The sequence below is a fragment of the Sus scrofa genome, chromosome 6 (genome assembly GCF_054392235.1).
Source record: "Sus scrofa isolate SSC_HxYL_T2T_F1_AM1 chromosome 6, Sscrofa_HxYL_maternal_Yorkshire_Landrace_v2.0, whole genome shotgun sequence".
NCBI classification, from domain to species: Eukaryota; Metazoa; Chordata; class Mammalia; order Artiodactyla; family Suidae; genus Sus; species Sus scrofa.
The window spans coordinates 1,760,394-1,779,137 of record NC_139388.1 but is presented as its reverse complement, the minus strand read 5'-3'; the positions used below and the strand labels follow the sequence as shown (position 1 = coordinate 1,779,137).

General features: G+C 67.9%; 1 protein-coding gene across 17 annotated transcripts in view; it reads right to left on the bottom strand.

Moving 5' to 3' along the window:
• The window catches only part of PIEZO1 (piezo type mechanosensitive ion channel component 1), a 51,905-nt gene that overhangs the window by 2,705 nt on the left and 30,456 nt on the right, over positions 1 to 18,744 (bottom strand). For 2 of the 17 annotated variants that reach the window (XM_084959212.1, XM_084959215.1), the window contains exons 3-44: positions 17,778 to 17,900; positions 16,840 to 16,882; positions 16,592 to 16,730; positions 13,771 to 13,939; positions 13,408 to 13,621; positions 13,112 to 13,271; positions 12,931 to 13,041; positions 12,758 to 12,848; positions 12,178 to 12,278; positions 11,642 to 11,902; positions 10,911 to 11,022; positions 10,650 to 10,828; positions 10,384 to 10,532; positions 10,117 to 10,299; positions 9,679 to 9,791; positions 9,423 to 9,577; positions 9,155 to 9,331; positions 8,701 to 8,826; positions 8,421 to 8,621; positions 7,878 to 8,082; positions 6,654 to 6,758; positions 6,296 to 6,449; positions 5,948 to 6,191; positions 5,722 to 5,818; positions 5,470 to 5,641; positions 5,091 to 5,180; positions 4,919 to 5,013; positions 4,539 to 4,610; positions 3,932 to 4,032; positions 3,445 to 3,526; positions 3,318 to 3,374; positions 3,055 to 3,227; positions 2,817 to 2,923; positions 2,431 to 2,670; positions 2,072 to 2,330; positions 1,811 to 1,999; positions 1,396 to 1,624; positions 1,067 to 1,193; positions 821 to 968; positions 524 to 738; positions 284 to 442; positions 58 to 205 (exon numbers count right to left, since the gene is read on the bottom strand). In XM_084959212.1, the coding sequence (XP_084815338.1) occupies positions 58 to 205; positions 284 to 442; positions 524 to 738; positions 821 to 968; positions 1,067 to 1,193; positions 1,396 to 1,624; positions 1,811 to 1,999; positions 2,072 to 2,330; positions 2,431 to 2,670; positions 2,817 to 2,923; positions 3,055 to 3,227; positions 3,318 to 3,374; positions 3,445 to 3,526; positions 3,932 to 4,032; positions 4,539 to 4,610; positions 4,919 to 5,013; positions 5,091 to 5,180; positions 5,470 to 5,641; positions 5,722 to 5,818; positions 5,948 to 6,191; positions 6,296 to 6,449; positions 6,654 to 6,758; positions 7,878 to 8,082; positions 8,421 to 8,621; positions 8,701 to 8,826; positions 9,155 to 9,331; positions 9,423 to 9,577; positions 9,679 to 9,791; positions 10,117 to 10,299; positions 10,384 to 10,532; positions 10,650 to 10,828; positions 10,911 to 11,022; positions 11,642 to 11,902; positions 12,178 to 12,278; positions 12,758 to 12,848; positions 12,931 to 13,041; positions 13,112 to 13,271; positions 13,408 to 13,621; positions 13,771 to 13,939; positions 16,592 to 16,730; positions 16,840 to 16,882; positions 17,778 to 17,900 (6,275 nt within the window). Of the gene's footprint in view, positions 1 to 57; positions 206 to 283; positions 443 to 523; positions 739 to 820; positions 969 to 1,066; positions 1,194 to 1,395; positions 1,625 to 1,810; positions 2,000 to 2,071; positions 2,331 to 2,430; positions 2,671 to 2,816; positions 2,924 to 3,054; positions 3,228 to 3,317; positions 3,375 to 3,444; positions 3,527 to 3,931; positions 4,033 to 4,538; positions 4,611 to 4,918; positions 5,014 to 5,090; positions 5,181 to 5,469; positions 5,642 to 5,721; positions 5,819 to 5,947; positions 6,192 to 6,295; positions 6,450 to 6,653; positions 6,759 to 7,877; positions 8,083 to 8,420; positions 8,622 to 8,700; positions 8,827 to 9,154; positions 9,332 to 9,422; positions 9,578 to 9,678; positions 9,867 to 10,116; positions 10,300 to 10,383; positions 10,533 to 10,649; positions 10,829 to 10,910; positions 11,023 to 11,468; positions 11,550 to 11,641; positions 11,903 to 12,177; positions 12,279 to 12,757; positions 12,849 to 12,930; positions 13,042 to 13,111; positions 13,272 to 13,407; positions 13,622 to 13,770; positions 13,940 to 16,591; positions 16,731 to 16,839; positions 16,883 to 17,777; positions 17,901 to 18,744 lie in introns of all 17 variants that reach the window. The other 15 variants (XM_021093657.2, XM_084959216.1, XR_014805237.1 and 12 more) reach the window with 14 other exon arrangements.

The window sequence follows — 18,744 nt, the reverse complement described above, 5'->3', positions numbered from 1 at the left end:
CTTGCCGCGGGCTGTGGAGCCCAGGAGCGACCCCGGGACCCCGCGTCGGGCCGGCACCTTCTCCGTCTCCCGGCTGCACTTGATGATGAAGACGTTGGCGTAGATGTCCTCCACGCACATCCAGTTGGACAGGGACAGCGTGGTGTCCGTCCACACCCAGTCCATCACCGCCCGCAGCTCCACCAGGAACGGCACCAGCCGGAACCTGCCCGGGGCCGCGGCACCGTCAGGAGGGCCGGAGGGAGGGCGGCCGCCTGCCCGCGCCCAGGCCCGCCGCACTCACCCCTGGAAGAGGAAGAGGTTGAGGTGGTTGTACTTCTTGGTGAGGAAGTTGCCCAGGATGCGGGTGGGGTAGCCGCAGCGGATCTGGTAGGCAGAGAGGGCGAAGTAGATGCACTTCACGAAGTACCAGAGCTGGGCCACTGCGTTCTGGCTGAACATCCTGGACGGGACGGGAGCCGGGTCAGGGCCCGGCCGCCTCGGCCGAGCGCCCTGCGTGTCCGGGCGGGAGCCCCGCACCCACCGCTCGGTGACGGCCGGCAGGACGAAGAACATCCAGACGTGGATGGCGAGCACCAGGACGACCTGGAAGACCAGCTTGCCCAGCACGGTCTTGCGCAGGTAGAGGGCGCGGTCCACCACCATGGTGCTGAACTGGATCAGCAGCATCACCAGGAAGGCCTCGGGCACCTGGTCGTCTGACAGGGAGGACGTGATGTCCGTGGCCGCCGAGTGTCTCTGCGGCCGGGAGAGCAGAGGTCAGGGGCGCCGGCCTGGCTGCCGGGCTCTGTGCGCACGCGGCCCCGAAGCCGGCGCTCACCCCGAAGGCCCAGAAGCCGAAGATGATGACGATGAAGTCGACGACGTCGGCCAGGAACATGAGCGCGTAGACGTCGGTGGCCGCGCGGTACCTGCTGTGCAGGATGTCCTGGAAGAAGCGCCGCAGCGGCCGGTACGCGCCCTGGGCCCTGCGGGTCGGGGGAGCGAGGGGCTCAGCCCGGCCCCGGCTCCTCGCCCCCCACCCCCCCAACCCCCCACCCCCCGGCGGCGGCGGCGGCTCACTCACAGAGACAGGCAGACGCTCTGCAGCCAGACCCCCAGCGCCCTCACTCGTTCCCGGGGGCGCCGCCGCCTCTTCTGTCTCCCCGAGGCGGCTGCCTCTGCCTCTGCCTCGCCGTCCTCGTCCTCGTCCTCTGTGGGGGGAGCAGCCGCCGCTGAGGGAGCCTGTGGGCAGCTGGGCCCAGCTCAGGCTCTGGAGCGGGCCCTCCCTTACAGACCAGCACCCTGAGCGCAGGCACCACCCCAGGGCCGCCCGCAGCGGGCGTGTTAGGGACGTGGCTGGGGCGGCGGCTCCGCTGGAGGCAGGGCTGGCGGTGGACAGGGAGGCCATCGTACCCACGGCTGCCCGCGCGCTCGGTGCTGTGCTCCGCTTCTTCCTCCTCCTGAGCTGCAGGCTGAGACGCCTCTTGTCACGGGGCTCCGGGAGGTCCTCCTCACTGGGGCCCCTGGCCACCCCTGGCTCCAGGGGTCCTGGCAGGGCTGGCTCCTGAGCCCCCTTCTTCGCCCCGTCCCTGTCGTGTTCCTTGGGGAGCGGCTCCTCCTCGTGGTCCCAGAGACCGTAACACTGTGGACACAGGGAGGCGGGTGAGGCGGCCTGCGTGGCCGCACGGGGCAGCACTGAGACCCGGCGAGGTGGCCGTGGCCAGGCCCAGGCTGGGCCCCGCCTGCCTCCTGGAACCAGGTGGCCGGGCGCGTGCACGTGTGCGCGCGTGCACTGGCGCTGGGGTGGCTGCCGGCGGCCAGGGCTCACCAGCAGCTGGGAGCGGTGGAAGAAGAGCACCAGGAGCTGCAGCAGGTCGTACTTGGCGTAGCTGTCGCTCTTCTCCAGGCCCAGGATGCGTGGCGGGAAGTAAGGCTTGTTCTCGTAGCGCCGAAGCACCGCGTGGCTGTTCCAGGGGAAGAAGCCAAACTGGAACAGGTACTTGGCGACCACCGTGACCTGCGGGGCAGGGGGTCAGCGAGGCGCCGGACCCCGCCCCCCCCGCGCCCCCGGCCCCCGGCCGAGGCCCACCTCGGTGAAGACGATGGCCATCATCCAGAAGCGCTTGCTGGGCCGCGGGATGGACAGCATGGCCCACAGGAAGACCAGCACGGGCAGCACGAGGGAGGTGACCGAGGCGGTGGCCATGTGGTTGAGGATGATGACCAGGTAGCAGAGCAGCTCCGAGTGGGCGGCCACGCACTGGTACACGGCCTGCAGCAGCCGCATCAGCCGGCCCTGCTCCGCAGCAAACCGCTCTGCCTCCTCCAGCTCCGGGATGTGCAGGCACCTGCAGGGACCGGGTCAGGCAGGTGCCCGGCTCCCCCTGCAGGGCCCCTAGGGAGGCCTGTGCCCCCTGGCCCACCCGCTGTCCACCCTGCCCCGCGCACCTGTCCAGGAGCAGCTCGCTGGCTGTGCGCATGCGGGTGCGGCTGCTGGCAGGGAGCTCCTGCGAGCCGCGCGGGAAAGGCACGGGCTCAGTGACCACCTCCTCGCTGCTGCTGCTGCGGGTGTTGTAGCCGGTGCTCAGGGGGCTGCTAGTGTCCTCCGTCATGCTGCTCAGCGGCTCCTCGGCCCCCAGCCCGCTGTGGGGGGGGTGGTCACAAGCTAGCCTGTGCTCTGCTCCAGCTCTGGGCCAGGAGGGAGGGTCTCAGGCTCCCCACTGGACAAGGGGCCAGCAGGCTGCCCACCCCAGGGCAGTGGCTCAGGCACCCAGGCTGGACCTTGCTCTGGGCGGAAGAAAGACTCAGAGTCTGAGCCCCAGGCCCCCTCCTACCTAGAGGCTGTGCTCGGGGCATCGCGAGCATCCAGGGTGCCTGGCGGTGCCGCCTCGGCTTCACTGGCATACAGCTGGTCCAGCACGTCCAGGCGCACCTCCCCTCCCTGCAGGGCAACCACTGGCTCAGGGCGGCCAAGGTGGGTGTGGTGCGAGAGCTCCAGGGGGCGGGGCGGGGCGGGGCGGGGCGGCAAGGCGGTGGGCGGGGCGGCACAGGCGCAGAGCCACCCCCACTCACCCGAAGCAGCTCCTGCGTGAGCAGGTAGCGCTCCGCACGCAGTACGTTGCTCATCGCGCTGTGGTGCCGCGTGAAGGTGTGCAGCCAGCGCGTCAGCCCGTCCACTAGAGCCTGGCCCAGCACCCACAGGAACTGTGCGGTGCTCAGCACTCGCTGCATCACGTGGCTGCGGCCTGCAACCGGGGTGGAACAACAGGAGGGCGCTGGAGGGGCAGCCGGCCAGACTCCCAGCTCCCAGCCCCCAGCCCTTGGGGCCCACGCACCTGCCACCTCGTCCTCCGGGCCCTCGGCCAGCTCTGCCTCCTGGCCTGGGTCACCTCCTGGGCACAGGGGGTCTGGTCAGCCCCTTGCGTCCCCACATCCTCCCATCCCACCCGCAGCCAGACTCACCAGTGGGCAGCTGCCCGGCCTGCTCCTGCCGCTGCTGCCTCAGCACCGTCTGCGCGTTGGTCACCCACGCTTGGTACGCCATCTGTAGGTCAGGGCCTGGGTTAGCATCTGGCCTCCCCTGACCCTCATTCGGCCTGCCTCTGCCTCCCCATCGAGGAGGAGCCTGGGATCAGGAGGCCCCGCTGGGGGTCGTCAGCTCCCTGAGCCTGGCATAAACATGCCCGTGGGTTCCTGGTGGGAGCACAGGGCACTGCATGCACCCTGCCCCCCCTCCCTGGCACCAGGCAGCATGGTGAGGACCAGGGTCCAGAGAAAGACAGGACGCAGCCCACAAACACCAACCCCTTCTCAGAGGCCAGGCTGTTTGGAATCAGGACCGAGGGGGACAGTGGGCAGAGGGCACTCAGCTGGGTGGGGCCTGGGCCCCTGAGCCCGCTTTCCCACATGACTTGGGCAGGTCTGGCTGGACAGGGTGGCCAGGGCCCACCTGGAAGGCGCTCTGTGCCGAAGGCCGGGGGTCCTCGGGCTGGGCTTCCTCGTCCTCCTCACTGTCAGACTCAAACAAGTAGTAGTCGCCGGAGTGGATGACTGCGGGCAGAGCAGGGCTGAGCCAGCTACCCCCACAGGGCCTCAAATCCACCTCCTCCCTCGGGGGTGGGCCCAGTGACAGCCTGGCTCTGCGCCCAGCTTGGGTTCCCTCCGCAGCCCATGACCCCCCAGGCCAAGGCCCGCTAGCCACCCTCCCCCAAAGGAGGGCCACAGCGGCGGGAGGTGGGGAGCGGCGGGCTGGGGGACAGCGGCACACGCAGAGGACACAGGCTGGAGCAGTGGGAGGAGACCAGACAGCACAAGCGGAACACGTCGGGGGCAGGGCCAGGAAAGGCGGGCCCCTCCAGCAAACGTTCTGACTCTGAGTCCCAGCGAGAGGACACAGCAGAAGAACCGGCTTGGTGTGAGGTCAGAGTGCCCGCGGGGCAGGTCAGCGTGGTGCGTGCTCGCTGCCCACCCCCCCAAATGAGGCAACGGCCAAGGGGAAGGCTGCCGGTGCTCGGTGACTCCGGGGGGTGGGTGAGCAGGCCAGCTTGGGGCAGTACCTGTGGCGTGGTCCAGCCAGGGCCGCCACCACTGTCGCTGTGGCGGGGAAGAGCCCCCTGGACCGCCGGGCCCTGTGGAGGCGCAGGGTGAGCGTGAGCTTGCAGGGAGGGGCAGGGAGGCCCCTCGGCAGACAGACATGGAGCCCTGGGACGACATGGGGGCCACACACGGTGCCGTGGGGGCAGAGAACAGACCCCAAGGACAGACTCAGGACAGTCACTGGCCAAGCACGAGGCCTGCGGGGACGGAGTGACCAACGCGACACAGGGTGAGACAGGCTAGGAGCCCTGGGGGACATCACGTGGCACCGATGCGGGCAGAGGCTCTAGCGGGTGTGGAGACACAGGGATGGGGCCTCTGAGGCTCTGTCCACACTCACCTGGCTCCTGGCCAGGGTCTGGGGAGCCCTGAAGGTGGCCACGGCCAGCCCGGCCCTGCCTGTGCTTCTCCTGCTTGGCCCGGATGCGCTCCATCCTGCAGGGGTGGGATTGAGGGAGCGCTCAGCGCTGGGCGGGACAGAGCGCCCCAGCTCCCGCCCGGATGGCACCTACTGTCTTTTCAGCTGCGCCAGGGACTTCTCCTCTGCCGTGCGGTGGAGCTCGATGGTCTTGAGGTTGGCAGCATTGTAGAGGGCGAAGCCCCTGTGGGGGCAGAAGCTGGGCGCTTAGCTCCAGCGGCCTGGCCCCCGGAGGCCCCCACTCTACACCCCCGTTGTGAGCTGCAGTGAGAGACTCTCCCGTGGCCTGCAGGCTCACAAGGCAGAAAACGGGGACAGCGAGAGACAGTGAGAGCCGTGGGCCCGACGGCCAAAGCACAGGGCCTTCTGCCGGGGGTGCGGCCTCGGGCCAGCGTGGTGGCAGAGCTCGGGCCCAGGCTGCACCCTGCTGGGCCGCAAGAAGGTCAGGCGGTCGGTCGCCTCAGTTCCCCCACCTGGAGGCCTGCAGTGCAGTGGCCCGGAGCTCGGCCTGGACGTGCAGGAAGTAGCGACTGAGGAAGACGCGGCGCTGCAGCAGCAGGAACAGGAAGCACACGCTGTCCCACAGGACGCCCGCCTCCTCCACGGGCAGCAGGCAGTCCCGGTCCCGGCCCAGCATCTCCCTGGCTGCGGGTGGACGGCGGCCGGGTCAGCAGCCCGGAAGCCGCCGGTGTCCCCGCGCCCGCCCCTCCGCCCCGCCCACTCACGGTCGTAGTAGCCTTTGACGGTGCACACGAGGCTGAAGAGCTGGATGACCCAGCAGAAGCTGCTCTGCATCTGCTCCACGAAGACGCAGGACAGGAGCTGGGGGCAGGAGGCGGCTCAGCCTGGGCCCGCTGGCGGGCGGGGGGCGGGCAGGGGACGGGCGCAGGCGGAGGGGCCGGAGGGGCGGGGCCGTGGGCGGGGCCGGGGGCGGGGCCGGGGGGGCCTCACCGAGAGCATGTTCTTGGAGATGATGACCGTGACATTGTAGAGGATGAGGCAGTCCCACAGCACCAGGCGGGCACGCGTGTCCTGCTGCTGCAGGCTGGTGCCAAACAGCAGCAGGCAGAAACAGGCCAGCAGGTAGCCCAGCCCGAAGACGCTGATGCGGACGGCCCCGGTCACGAACACCACCACCAGCACCAGCCAGAAGAGGTAGCGGAACACGGCCACCTTCAGCATGTCCAGGTGGGACCTGCCGGGTGGGGCGTCACTGCGGGCCTGGGTCCCCACCTCCCTGGCAGCCGGGGACCAGCGCCCGCCCAGGCGCCCCCAGCCTGGCAGCTCTGCGACACCCACCTGCAATGGATGAAGTTGGGCACCGGGTTGGGCTCCCCGCGCAGTGGCTCCAGGTGGTCAGTGTTGAGACCGGCCGTGCGCTGCCACTCCTCCGTGCGCTCGGCCGAGAACACCTGCCACTGCTGGGAGGCGCAGAGCAGCAGGAGGAAGTCACCTGTGGGCACACGGGAGGCCACTGCCGTGCTACACCAGCAGTGCTGGCCACGCCTGGACCCGCGGGCGAGGCCTGGACGCTGTGCCCTCACTGGCTGCAGGGAGGGTCGGCACTCGCCAACCAACGGCCCATCCCCACAGGAACCTGCATGGCATCCTGTGAGGCCAGCAGTGGCATGGGGGGAGCCTGGCGGTGGGCACTCACTGATGAGGTTGGTGGAGTTGGGGACACTGAAGAAGTCGGGCAGGTACAGCCACTTGATGAGCGCCGAGTTCATGGGGATGGCCTGGCTCCAGCGCCACGGGTAGTCTGTGGACGGAGGTGTGCGTCACCCACGCGTCCCACCCCACCCACCGGGGTGTTCTCACACCCACTCCCACCAGAGACGCAGCTCGGATCTGGTGTTGCCATGGCTGTGGCGAAGGCCGGCAGCTGCAGCTCCGATTGGACCCCTAGCTTGAGACCCTCCATGTGCTGCAAGTGCAGCCCTGAAAAGCAAAAAAAAAGGGGGGGCACGCCTAGGGAGCTCCTGCTGTGGTGCAGTTGGGAATCCAACTCCAGCAGCTCAGGTTGCTACAGAGGTGCAGGTGTGATCCCTGGCCTGTGCAGCGGTTTAAAGAATCTGGTGTTGCCGCAGCTGCAGCTCAGATTCAGTCCCTGGCCCGGGCCGTCCCTGTGCTGTAGGCGTGGCTGTCAAAAGAGAAGCACCTGCCCGGAGGCTTCACAGGCTGCCTCCAAGACACTGACCGTGCAGGTGAACAGGACAGGTTCCAAGGCGTTCAGAAAGAAAGTTCATCCGCTCGCAATGGGAAACGGGGGGGGGGGACAGAAATCGAAGTTCTTTCTCACAGAAGAGCCCCCCAACAGCTGTGCCAGGAGTGACAGAAGAGGAAAACCCCCCTTTTTATAATGTCCTGCCAATGGAGAGTCGGCGGACAAACACGGGCCCGAAGAAACAGAGCAGCAGCCCTCCACGGCCAGCGTGGGCAGGGACCCCCGACCCCGCTCCTGCCCCAGCATCCCCAGCAGCTAAGGGTGGGGCACGACCTGCCAATCCAAGCTCAGGGCTTTCTGCAGCCCCTGGCCTGACTCGGCAGACAGGGGCCGGGAGAGTCTGGACCAAAGGAGACGCGGCAAGAGGTCCTGGTCAAAGCAGAAGGCCACCAGGGATGCGGCCCTGAGGACGAGGCTGCCGAGTATGGACGGCATATGTCAGGCCTGGGCACCATCCCGGAGGGCCGGCCCTGTGTGGTCACCGTCCCAGCCATGCTGAGCCTGGAGCCCCCAACACACTCACCCACCCAAAGAGTGTGGCCCATCCTCCCAACCGCTGACTATCTGGAATCTTTCAAAATAGGAGGCTGGGCAAAAAGCAAGCATTGGGCATGGGGAGGCCAGCGAGGGGCCGACTGCCCTGCCTGTGCTCACCAATGCACAGGGCGGGGGGCATGCCCAGACACAGCAGGTACTGGTACAGCAGGAAGAGGGCCAGGAAGAGGCAGTAGTTGGGCCAGAGGCGGGCGATGGCCGGCCGGCGCCGGCGGGTGAGGATGGCCACCAGCCAGCAGCCGTGCAGGATGACCATGAAGTTCATGCGCTGCCCGATCACGTTCACGGCCGTCAGGAAGCAGATCTGGGGGCGGGGGGGCACAGTGAGCTGTGGAGGGGCCTTCTGGCTCCGCCCCCTGGAGGGACAGCAGGACCAGGCATGTCTCCACCGGGAGGGGCCCAGGGGGACTCCACGGCAGAGGCAGCACGGTCCCCGCCTCCAGCCTGAGCCCCGCCCCCTGCCCTGCTGCAGGCCCTTCTCCAGGCGAGGCCGACTCGGTCCGGGGGGACCAGGCGCTCTCCCCAGCCCCACCCCATGCCCCCAGGCGGTCCTCTAGGCCTGCACATAGCAGAAGCCCTGCCAGGGCCCCCCAGCGGCTGGGCCCTGTCCCCGGAGGACTCGAGGGTAGAGACCCGCCTCACCTCCAGCCCAAATTTGTAGAAGAAGAAGTTGACAAAGTACTTGAGGCAGCTGGGCAGGTCCTGGTCTAGCTGCTGGCGGGTGCCACCGGCACAGACAGCCTGGGCGGGCAGCGGGGCCAGCTGGTGCCGGCGGCGGTGGTACTCCTGGCACCGGTACACCATGGCCTCGAACACCAGCAGCAGCAGGATCTGCAGGTGGTTCTGGGGGGCCTGCACAGTCAGGCCCTGCCCACGCTGTGGCCCCCCCTGCACCCCAACACCCCACCTGACCTGCACACACCTGGATGTAGCCCAGGTTTGGGAAGCCCTTCCGCACCCCAAACCAGTTGGCAGGGTCAACGGGTCCCCGGTACAGTAAGGACTGGCTGATCTCCGCCTTCTGCAGGTTGGTGTTGTTGGGCAACGGCTGGGGGAGGGGCGGCGTCAGCACCTGCTCCCTGCCGGGAACTGGACTGGCCCCGCCTCGCACCCCCTCCCCATCCAGGGCTCTGGGACAGCTGTTCCCCGGCCAGGGACCTGGGGGCTATTGGCCTCCAACCTTCTCAAGGGTGTCTGGGCACAGGGAGGCCACCAGCAGGGCCAGGGGCGCGGGGGGTCCGGGGGACAGGCAGAAAGAAAGCCGTGAACGGGGCTCCGTGGGCCCCGGGACGGGCCCTCTGCACCTGTCCCTGCACCCCAGCTAGAAGAGTGGCCCTGGCAGCCGCCGAAAGGGCAGGCGGCTCTGGGGGGCGTACCTCGGTGCAGTTGCTGGAGTACTCGTGGGGGCTGACGACCTTGAGCTGGTACAGCATCTTGCACACGATGATGACGCAGGTCCACACGGTGGCCAGGCAGGAGGCCATGGGCCGGAAGCGCGGGTAGGGCAGGGCGAAGGCCCAGAGCGCCACCAGCAGGAAGTTCATCACCGACACCTGCGGGCGGCGGGGGGGGCGGCTGGGCAGTGGCGGGCGGCGGCAGGGCAGGTGGGGAGACCCTCGCTGCGGGAGGCGTGTCCACACTCACCTCCTTCAGGGCCACCCAGACGGTGTAGAGAGCGACCAGCTTGAGGACGTGCAGCTCCAGCAGGCGCCGTGCGAGCGCCTGCACTCGGTTGAGGACGGACGAGAGGCCGGCCGCCAGGTCCAGCAGCCGCTCGGCCACCAGGCCCCACTTGCTGGCTGAGGGGGGGCCGTGGAGGGACCGTGAGGAGGGGACAGGGTCTCTCGGTCAAGGGGCCGTGCTGAGTGTGTGCCGGGGGGCTCTGGACGCCTGAACTTACCTTCCAGGCCCTGCGTGGCCTGGCAGGGGCCGTCCGAAGCCAGCCCCCCATCACTGGGCGCCTCCTCCTCTTTCGCCTGCTGCAGCAGTGGGGTCCCGCTCGTCGCGTCCTGCCTGCGACAGGGCCTCCACAGTGTCCTTCCCACCGTGTGCCTGGGCGGCCCTGCGGCCTCTCCCATCCCCGCCTCCCTGGGGAGCAGAGACGCCCCATGCGCACCCTCATCACCCCAGCTGGGGCCCCTGCTGCTGGTGCCGCTGGAACGTGCAGCCTGGCTGACGTGGATGGGAGAAAGCCAAGGCCTTCACCTGCTTCTGCCTTTCCCACCCAAATCCCATCAGCGGCCTTTCCCTCTGAGTCAGGACTTCCTCTGTGCTGGCTGCGGGGGCGGGGGGGACACACTGCAGACCCCAAGCCTTGGCAGGGAGCAGGGCAGCACACCTGTGAGCCCTGCGAGGCAGGCGGGCCCCTGGGCCGGGCCCACGCTCCAAGTCAGTGAGCTGCATGAAGGGCCGGTGGAAGTAGTGCAGCTGCAGGATGCAGGCCAGCAGGAAGAAGCCAGGGACCAGGATGCTGGAGAAGAGCTCCGACACGCTGAACTGCTCCAGGCCCAGGTCCCCCAGCCTGCGAGGGGACAGCGTCAGCACCGGGCAGGTGGCGGTGGCAAGCCGCAGCGCCCCGCCCGGCCCCGCCCCGCCTGGGACTTACTGCTCATCCGTGAGGCCGGTCAGGTTGCGCCAGTAGGCGGGGAAGTCCTGAAACTGGAAGGTGTAGACAGCCACCAGCACCAACATGGTGTAGGCCACCACCAGCCACCAGAACGCCTTGAGCAGCTTCCGCCAGAGGCTGTAGTACACCTGCCGGACAGAGTGGGTGGTGAGGCCGGCGCCAGGCCCCGCCCCGCCCCTCCAGGCCCCGCCCCTCCCCTCCAGGCCCCGCCCCGCCCCGTCCCGCCAGGCCCCGCCCCCAGGTACCTGGAAGAGGATGAGGCAGAGCAGGAAGAGGAGCATGTAGACGATCTTGTAGACCACGAGGCGGCCGGCGAAGCTGACCACAATGAACATGCCGGCGCACACGTAGATCCAGTACTTGGCATACAGGCCCCGGACCAGCTCCCCCAGGCTCCGCAGCAGCGTCTGAGTCCGCGTGGGCTCTGTGGGCCAAGGCCAGGGGGTAGAGGGCGTGGCTTCCGGCCGCGGGGCGGGGCCGCCCCACCTGCCGCCCCGCCCACTCACCAGCGCCAGCCACGGTGACCTCCGTCAGCGCCGCAGGGGCCCGTGCCCTCCTCAGCAGCTTCTCCTTCACAAACTGGCGCAGCAGGAGCCAGAAGGTCAGGGTGCACAGCAGCTGGGGTGGGGGGGCAGCTATGGGTCAGCAGCCTCCAAAGCTTGCAGGCTGGAGAGCCCGGATAGGCCTCTGGGGAAGGTGCCCCGCCTGGCCCCCAGGCACCAACTCACAAGTTCACATGCAGCGCGGCTCACACACTCACACGATCACACTGCACAGAGCCCCACCGGGGAACACGGGTGAGCATGCGTGTGCACACACACTTGGCATGCGTGAGGGCTGACATGTCTCACGTGGTGAGATACAACACTCAGGCCCCCAACACGTGACGTCTGATGCAAGGACCTGTCCCACACAAGGACGCAGAGAAGGTACAGACTCACTGAGACCCAGGGGCCGCATGGGATGCTAACAGAACCTGAGTCAGGCAGACAGGGACAGTGCCCCTACCACCACCAGGTCACCCACCACTCACTCATTCAACAAACACTTATAGAGCAATTTACCCTGGGCTGGCCAGAAGGAAGCCTGGTGACAGCCAGAGAGGACACAGGCCTCGGCCTCCAGAGCTCCCCCTGCACTGGGAGCTGGGTGAGGGACAGTGGCATGGTCACAGGTCCCCACGCAGAAGTCCAAGGCAGCAACACACGAGGAGTGGGTGGAGGCAGGGGAGACTCACCATGGCGCCCAGGTCCAGGCAGGGGTAGCGGGTGTGTTCCAGCCCCAGCTGCCGCAGGCTGACAGGGCCCAGGGTGGTGGGCAGCTCGGGTTGCAGGTCCATGGCCCACACGTACCGCAGGCTGCAGAGCGCCAGCCCGTACAGCAGGATGAAGGGCGAGCAGAGCATGGCCAGCTGGTGGCGGCTGCGCACGGTCCAGATGAGGCAGGCCCAGAGCAGCAGCACGAAGGTCAGCCAGCTGTGGTAGGTGATGCTCCACACCTGGACGGCCAGGCGGTGGGCAGGGCTGCACAGGACGCCCACCTGGCGCCAGGCCCCACTCCCGCAGGCTGAGGGGGTGGGGACACCCGCACAGGAGAGCGCATATGCCCTCCTGGCCACTGCACGCAGTGTGCAACACGCACGCACACGAGGCTGAGGGCTGGCCGGGGCGGCTCACGGCCCACAGGTCACAGCTCCGCCCATCTCTGGTGACAGGGCTTCAGGCCACCACCCAATTCCCATCAGGAGAGCCCACGGGAAGGCAGTGCCCTTACCATCATGGCGATGAGGGCACACACGTAGCTCTGGTCCATGATGAGGTGGCCCAGGCCGTGCAGCGGAGACGGCTCCTTAGGCTCAGCCAGCCTGGGGCACACTAAGGGGTGGGGGCAGGTCACCAGGGAAGCAGGTCCCCACTGGAGAAGCTCCACCATCAACAGGCCAGAGCCCCTCAGCCCCAAACTGCAGCCAGGGCACAGTAGCCCCCAAGCTCCAGCTCCCAAGACCAGCGGCTTCACCTCTGCTTTTTAAGATGGAAACAGAGGCTCAGGGAAAACAAAACCCAACAACAACAACAATAAAAAGACAAAGAAAAAGCTCCCAGAAAAATACAGCCCAGTCCTGTGCTGGGGGCACTACCTACACATCCAGCAGGGCCTGGGGCTGCAGAACCAGCCCGAGGCGGAGCAGTCAAGTTCTCTGGGAACTGGAGGCAGGCAGGGAGGAAGGAGGAGACCCTCACAGGGTCTTGGGGGGCCACGAGCAACGCCGCCTCTCCAGGGAGGGGTGCAGTCGGAGGGCCTGACCCGGCAGGACCACCAGGGGGCAGCACCAGGGCAACCGCATGGTACTCACGGGGGCGCTGCTGCACTGGGCTGTGGCCAGTGAGGTCGTGGACGATGCAGTTGTCCTCTGACTCGGGCCCCACGGTCCCGGGCGCCGAGTGCTGCGGAGACAAGTCCAGGCACCATGAGCAGAGTCCGCAGGCAGGCGGGCGCCGGCCCCACCGCTCGGCCCAGGTGCCTCACCTGGGCGGCCTCCTCCTCCTGGGCATCCACTGCCCGGGCCTGGCTCTGGGGCCACTGGTCCACCTCGGTCAGCTCCACCTCCCGCTCCTGGTCGTCCCCAGCCACCTCCTTCTGCGGAGAAGGGAGGGAGAGTTCAGGGCCCGGCCTGGCCTCAGGGGGCGGGGCCGGCAGGGGCGCTGACCTGGGGCGCGCTCAGCTTCAGGAGCGAGGTGGCCGTGTAGCAGAGCAGCAGCAGGATGCCGGGGCTCACGTAGACAGGCCAGTCGTGGCTGGTGTTGACGACCAGCACGCTAGAGCTGGAGCAGTTGGCGAGGCCCATGAAGTCCTTGAGACCAAACACCCTGCCCAGAAAAGGCATCGCTGACTGCGGCCAAGGGAACCCGTGGGCCGCACGGAGAGCGTGGGAGCGGGGGAAGGGGCGGGGCCTAAGCGTGGGAGCAGGGAAGGGGGCGGGGTCTGCGCGCGCCAGCCCCTCACCTGGCCCAGATGCTGGCAGGGGGCAGCACAACCTGAGCGAGGGGCATCTGGTAGCAGTAGAGGCAGATGAGGTGGCCGGCGCCGAAGCAGCCCACCGCCACACAGAGTGCGCTGACGCCCAGGGCGCTGACGGGCAGGTGGCAGGCCCACCAGGTGCACACGGCCACAAAGACCAGGAAGTAGACGCTGGAGAAGGCCGAGGGGTGGGCGATGCCTGCCGGGCCGGGGAGAGGCACCGGGTCACGCGTGGCTGGGGCGGCGTGACTGCCGTCTCGCTCTTCACTGGGGAGCTTGGCAGGCTGCCCAGACTCCCCCCCCAAGTGACGGGCCGCGGTGGGGTCCCAGGTCCCTGCCACTGGGTACCTGCCAGCGCAAGCAGCACGATGGCCAGGGCCCTCCCGGCAGCCACCAGCAACCAGTGGGCTGTGATCCGGAAGCGGGCGGCCAGCCGAGACCTCCCCTTGAGCGGCAGAGCAGGGGCTTCCGGCAGCCCCACCAGGGAGCTGGTGTCCACGTCCCTGGCGTCATCGTCCTGCCAGGGTCATGGGGAGGGCAGAAGTCAGGTGCATGGGGAGGGGGGGAGGGGGCCACCCCAGACCCCACCCGCCACCACACCCACCGCGGGCCCTCCGAGGCCATGGAAGGGCCGCCCGAGTGTGTGCCCAGGCTGCCCTCCGTGTCCAGGTCCGCCCACCACCGCAGCCCTGGGGCCTGGTGGCCTGCCATGGCCACCAGACACGCTCGTGCCAGGTCCTGGTGCTCAGAGGGCTGAGTCTGCATGCAGGCTGACCTCAGACTCTCCTGGAGCTTTTCACGTGTGTCTTCTTTACCTCTTCACCTGAACCAGGGGCTCCCCAGGACCTGGCACCGGCCCCCAAAGCCCCTGGCCTGGCAGCAAGGGCCCGAGACAGAAGTTTAGGCAGAAGGAGGGCAGAGCTCAGCATGCCTACGTGTGTACCTGGCTCTACAGTCACAGAACCCTTCCACACCCCTGTCCACGGGCACAAGACACCTTCCTTACAAGTACAGCAGTGGATGGACTTCCCGTCGTGGTTCAGTGGTTAACGAATCCAACGAGGAACCATGAGGTTGCGGGTTCGATCCCTGGCCTTGCTCAGTGGGTTAAGGATCCGGCGTTGCCATGAGCTGTGGTGTAGGTCGCAGACATGGCTCGGATCTCGTGTTGCTGTGGCTCTGGCATATGCTGGTGGCTACAACTCTGATTAGAGCCCTAGCCTTGGAACCTCCATATGCCGCAGGAGCGGCCCTAGAAAAGGCAAAAAGACCAAAAAAAGAAAAAAGAAAAAAAAAAAAGTACAGCAGTGGAGGTTGGGAGGAGACCCCCCAGTCAAACGGCGGGGGAGCGGGTGTACCCAGAGTGCAGCCCGCTTCCATCCTGCTGCCAGAAGGGCTGCTGGAGAGCGAGGTGGGCCGGCCCCTCTGGGCTTCACCTGCCTCCGCGGCACGCACCCCCGGCCCCAGGGCCCCAGCTCGAGGTTTCCCAGAACAGAGCTATTTCCTGGAGTTGCAAAGAGCCAGGGCGAGGTGGAAAGAACGGACTGTGCATCGGATGCCCTGGGCCCCCGTGTGCCCATCTGTGAAATGGGCACCTTGCCTGGGCCTTTCCCCCGGAGCACAGGCCGACATGCACCCCAGCTCTGAGCCTCCCAGCCTTGGCAAGTCACCCAAGCTCTCTATTTCCTCACTGTCAGATGTGCGTGGGGCGTTGGGAGGCTCCACGGAGGTGCCGCTGAGCTGTGCCTGGAAGGAGGGAGGCGGCAGGCCCTCGGGGGAGGCCCAGGCCCTGGGGTCGGCGCGGGACGCAAGGCAGGGTGGGAGGATGGCCGCTGGAAGGCACAGCAGCCAGGCCTGAGCTCATCCCGCCCCCGCCTGGCGCGGGGCCTGGGAAAGCTCCGGAGAAGCTGGTGGAAAACGGGCGCTTCTGGAGTGGGAAGGACAGAAACAGCTGCTGGCCGCAAAGACAGGTGCCGGGGCGCCCGCAGTGGCCACCATCCAGCCTGGGCTCCGGCTCCTACTCGCCAAGCCCCACAGGCCACGTCCCCCACCGCAGTCTGTCTGACCCCATCACAGAGCAGCACGGACACGCACGACAAGGCGGGACGTGTGCGTGGGTGGCCCTGCTGGACTGGGTCGGACACGCAGGGGCATTTGGGCTGCTCTGGATCTGGCCTTTGACACTAGGCACCTGGGAAGGGCCCCCGCGGCCTTGCTCTGAGGTCTGTCCACACCAGCCACCTCTCGGCCAGAGTGCAGCCCCCCCAGCGGCCGCAGGGCAGCCCTGACTCTGAGGGGCGACAGGCAGCACAGAAGGCGGGGACAAGCCAGCCCCTTCCCCGGGGAGCTGCTCCCAGAACCCCAGGCCCTGCTAACAAGGAAAACAGACGCTGCCCGGGCCCATGTGCCCGACGGTGCCCACGCACCCTTGAGGGGGTCAAGGGGGCGGCCAAGGCAGGGAGCTGCCCCAGCCCTCACGTGACACCCCCAAATGCCTGGAAAAAAGCCACTTGACTCTAGGCCCCCATGCCCCCTCTGAAATGGGGGTACCAGCTTGGCCCTGCAGTTTGGGTGGGCAGATCAGCCGCAGCCCGAGCCTCCGCCCCGACCTGCCGCAAGGCCCCTTCTCTTTGGGGGTCGAGGCCCTCTGGACACGTGGACACTGCGGCCGAGGGCGTGTCAGAGAACCGGCCCAGCCCTGAAGACTGGTCCTCCTGGATGGAGGCAGAAGCCAAGTGTGGGAGACGGGGCGGGGGGGGCACTTGCACCCGAGAATGTCCAGGCAGGACTCACAGGGCGGGACCCCTGAGGACTTGGCCTTCAGAGCCCCTGCCTTGTCCTCCGGCCCGCTGACGGCCCTGCTAGGGACGTGACTTCCCACGCATCCATCTGTCCAGCCCTAGGGGCTCCCCAACAGCAGCACAGACCATCCCCCAGCACTGCTGACCCCCGACTGCCGAGAAGCAGCTCTAAGCGCCCGGGACCCGTGCCCACCACGCAGTGGTGCCCGCCCAGGATGCACGCTCCTCTCCGGGCCCCTCCCCTTCATGACGGCAGATGGACCACAACTAAAACCCCACGACTGCGAGATAAAAAATAAAAGTGTAACAGCCCTCAAGCGGCCGGGACCCGCCTCCTGCGATGGGCACGCCCCACCCCTAGCCCTCACCAGCTCCTGGGCGCTCTGGCTCCGCCCGGCTGTCCGTGTGAGGCGCCGGCAGATGCCCAGGCACAGGGAGGAGGCCACCAGGATGCCCAGGTCGGGGGCCACCATGCGAACGGTGTTGGGGACATCCTTCAGGTCCAGCCTGTGGAGGGCGGGGAGGGCCTGCTGGTCAGCTCAGGAGGGCGGCGGGTGCTGGAGGCCCAGCCTCAGGCCCAGGAAACGAGTCCCCGAGGGAGGCTGGGGGCGCTTACCTTGTGACTCCTATGTGTCGGGAGATGGTGTCCCAGGTGCTGCCTACGGAGAGAGGAGGAGGGGACGGAGCCGGGACCCTTGGGAACCCAGGCCACAGAGTCCCGGCCTCCAGGATGCTCAAAAATGCTGCCCATACTGGTTGGGAACTGGGGCCCAGCTGGCACAGGAGGAGATCAAAGGCACATTGGTTCCGCCTGGCAGAAGGGGTTTCAGGGCCCCGCCGGGTGCCATGTGGCTGCAGTGGGGCTGGAAGCAGCCTGGGAGGCCGGGCCGGGCTCTCTGACCCACCAGCCAAGGCTGGCCCTTCCCTGGAGCCGGCGTGGGGCCCCCTGGGGAGGCCTGGTCTCAGCCGGCAGGACCGGAAGCCTCCCACGGGGCCTGACTTCTGCCCCCTTTCTGAACTGCAGAGGAGGTGCTGTCTTGACAGGAGGCAGATGGGAGGCTGGCGGAGCTCCCTGCCCGCCACAGGCCAGGCAGGGCCACTGGGAGGTGGGAGACCCCGCCAGGCGGTGGGGCTGGGAGCCCAGGGCACCTCTTCTGAAGACGGGGGTGCTGGTGTCAGTGGTGAGAGGACTGGGGGCTGCCTGCAGATTCCGCCCATGGGGTGAAAGGGCGGGAGGGCACAGTGGGCGGGCAGGGCACCAGGGCTGCTGGCGCCCCAGGGGCTCAGGAGGAAGCTGTGACAGACGGAGGGCCCCAGAAGACCGGGGCCCCCCTGTGAGCCTGGTGTTGGGCTTGGGCATTAGCTCTGTGCCACCTGTTCTGGGGGGACCTCGCCTAGGCTGCCCGGGCCACCTGGGCCAGACACGAATCATGGAGGATGCCCGGGGGCCCAGGAGGTGACTGACCCCCCAAGAAGTGTGAGCGATGTCCCCGGCAGCTCTCCCCCAGGCCTGCCACCCCCAGGCCCCCGCTCTCAGGCCCTTCGGTGACTCACCACTCGGCCCCAGAAGCTGGTCCAGGGGGGGTACCGTGTGCAGGCATATCTGGAAGGTGAGGTGGGCTGCCAGGAAGAGGAGGCTGAAGCCCAGCAGGGCTCGGAGGAGGCGGCCAGTGTGACCTGGAGGCAGAGGGGCCACTCAGCCCTGGCCGTGGCCACCAGCCTGAGACACTCACCCAGTGGATCTGGGGCTCCGGGAGGCTGTCAGCAGTGAGCTCACAGCACAGCGCCCTTTCTCCAGCTCAGTGACCACTCATAGCAGCCACGTCACCACCCCAGTTTACAGGACGGGGAGAAGGGCAGAGAGGTGAAGGCACCTGCCTCAACAGAGCCCAGCACCCCTAGCCTGCCCGGGGAGGGGAGCAGCGGACAGAGGCAGCCCAGGTTCAGGCACCACCTGCAGGTTTGTTCGCAGAACCAGCAAACATCACGTTGCTGCCCAGCCCTGGCAGCAGGGCACTGCTTCGCCCCAGGGTGGGCTGAGAGCGTACATCATGGGCTCCCCCCGAGGTGGCGAGGCAGGGATCCCAGCTCTTTGGGGGGCAAGGCTCCCCCTCCTGGAGGCGGGTCACGGGGCCAATGGCTCCCTACGTGTGTTCAATGCTCATCGCTGCAGAAACAGCAGCCCGCGTGCCAGCACCTGCCGCGCCAAGAGCATCTAAGAGCCTCGCAGGCCTCATTCACCCCCCAGGGCACCGACCCTGCCGAGGCCCACCTCATGCACAGAAAAGCCGAGCCTGGGGCCAACGAGCCGGGAGCACAGACAGGACAGCCCCCAACATGCGCCTTGCTCCTTGGAAGCGGGACTTGGCGCAAACTGGCAGGGGTGTGGGCTGTCGGGGGAGCCCTGGGCACGCCTCTGCCAAGGGCCGGCAGCGCACCGGCAGGCGGGGCTGAGAATGGGAGCCAGCACTGCTGCACGCCACCCTCTCAACCCTGGGCTCCCGACGGCTTCTCCCGCGTC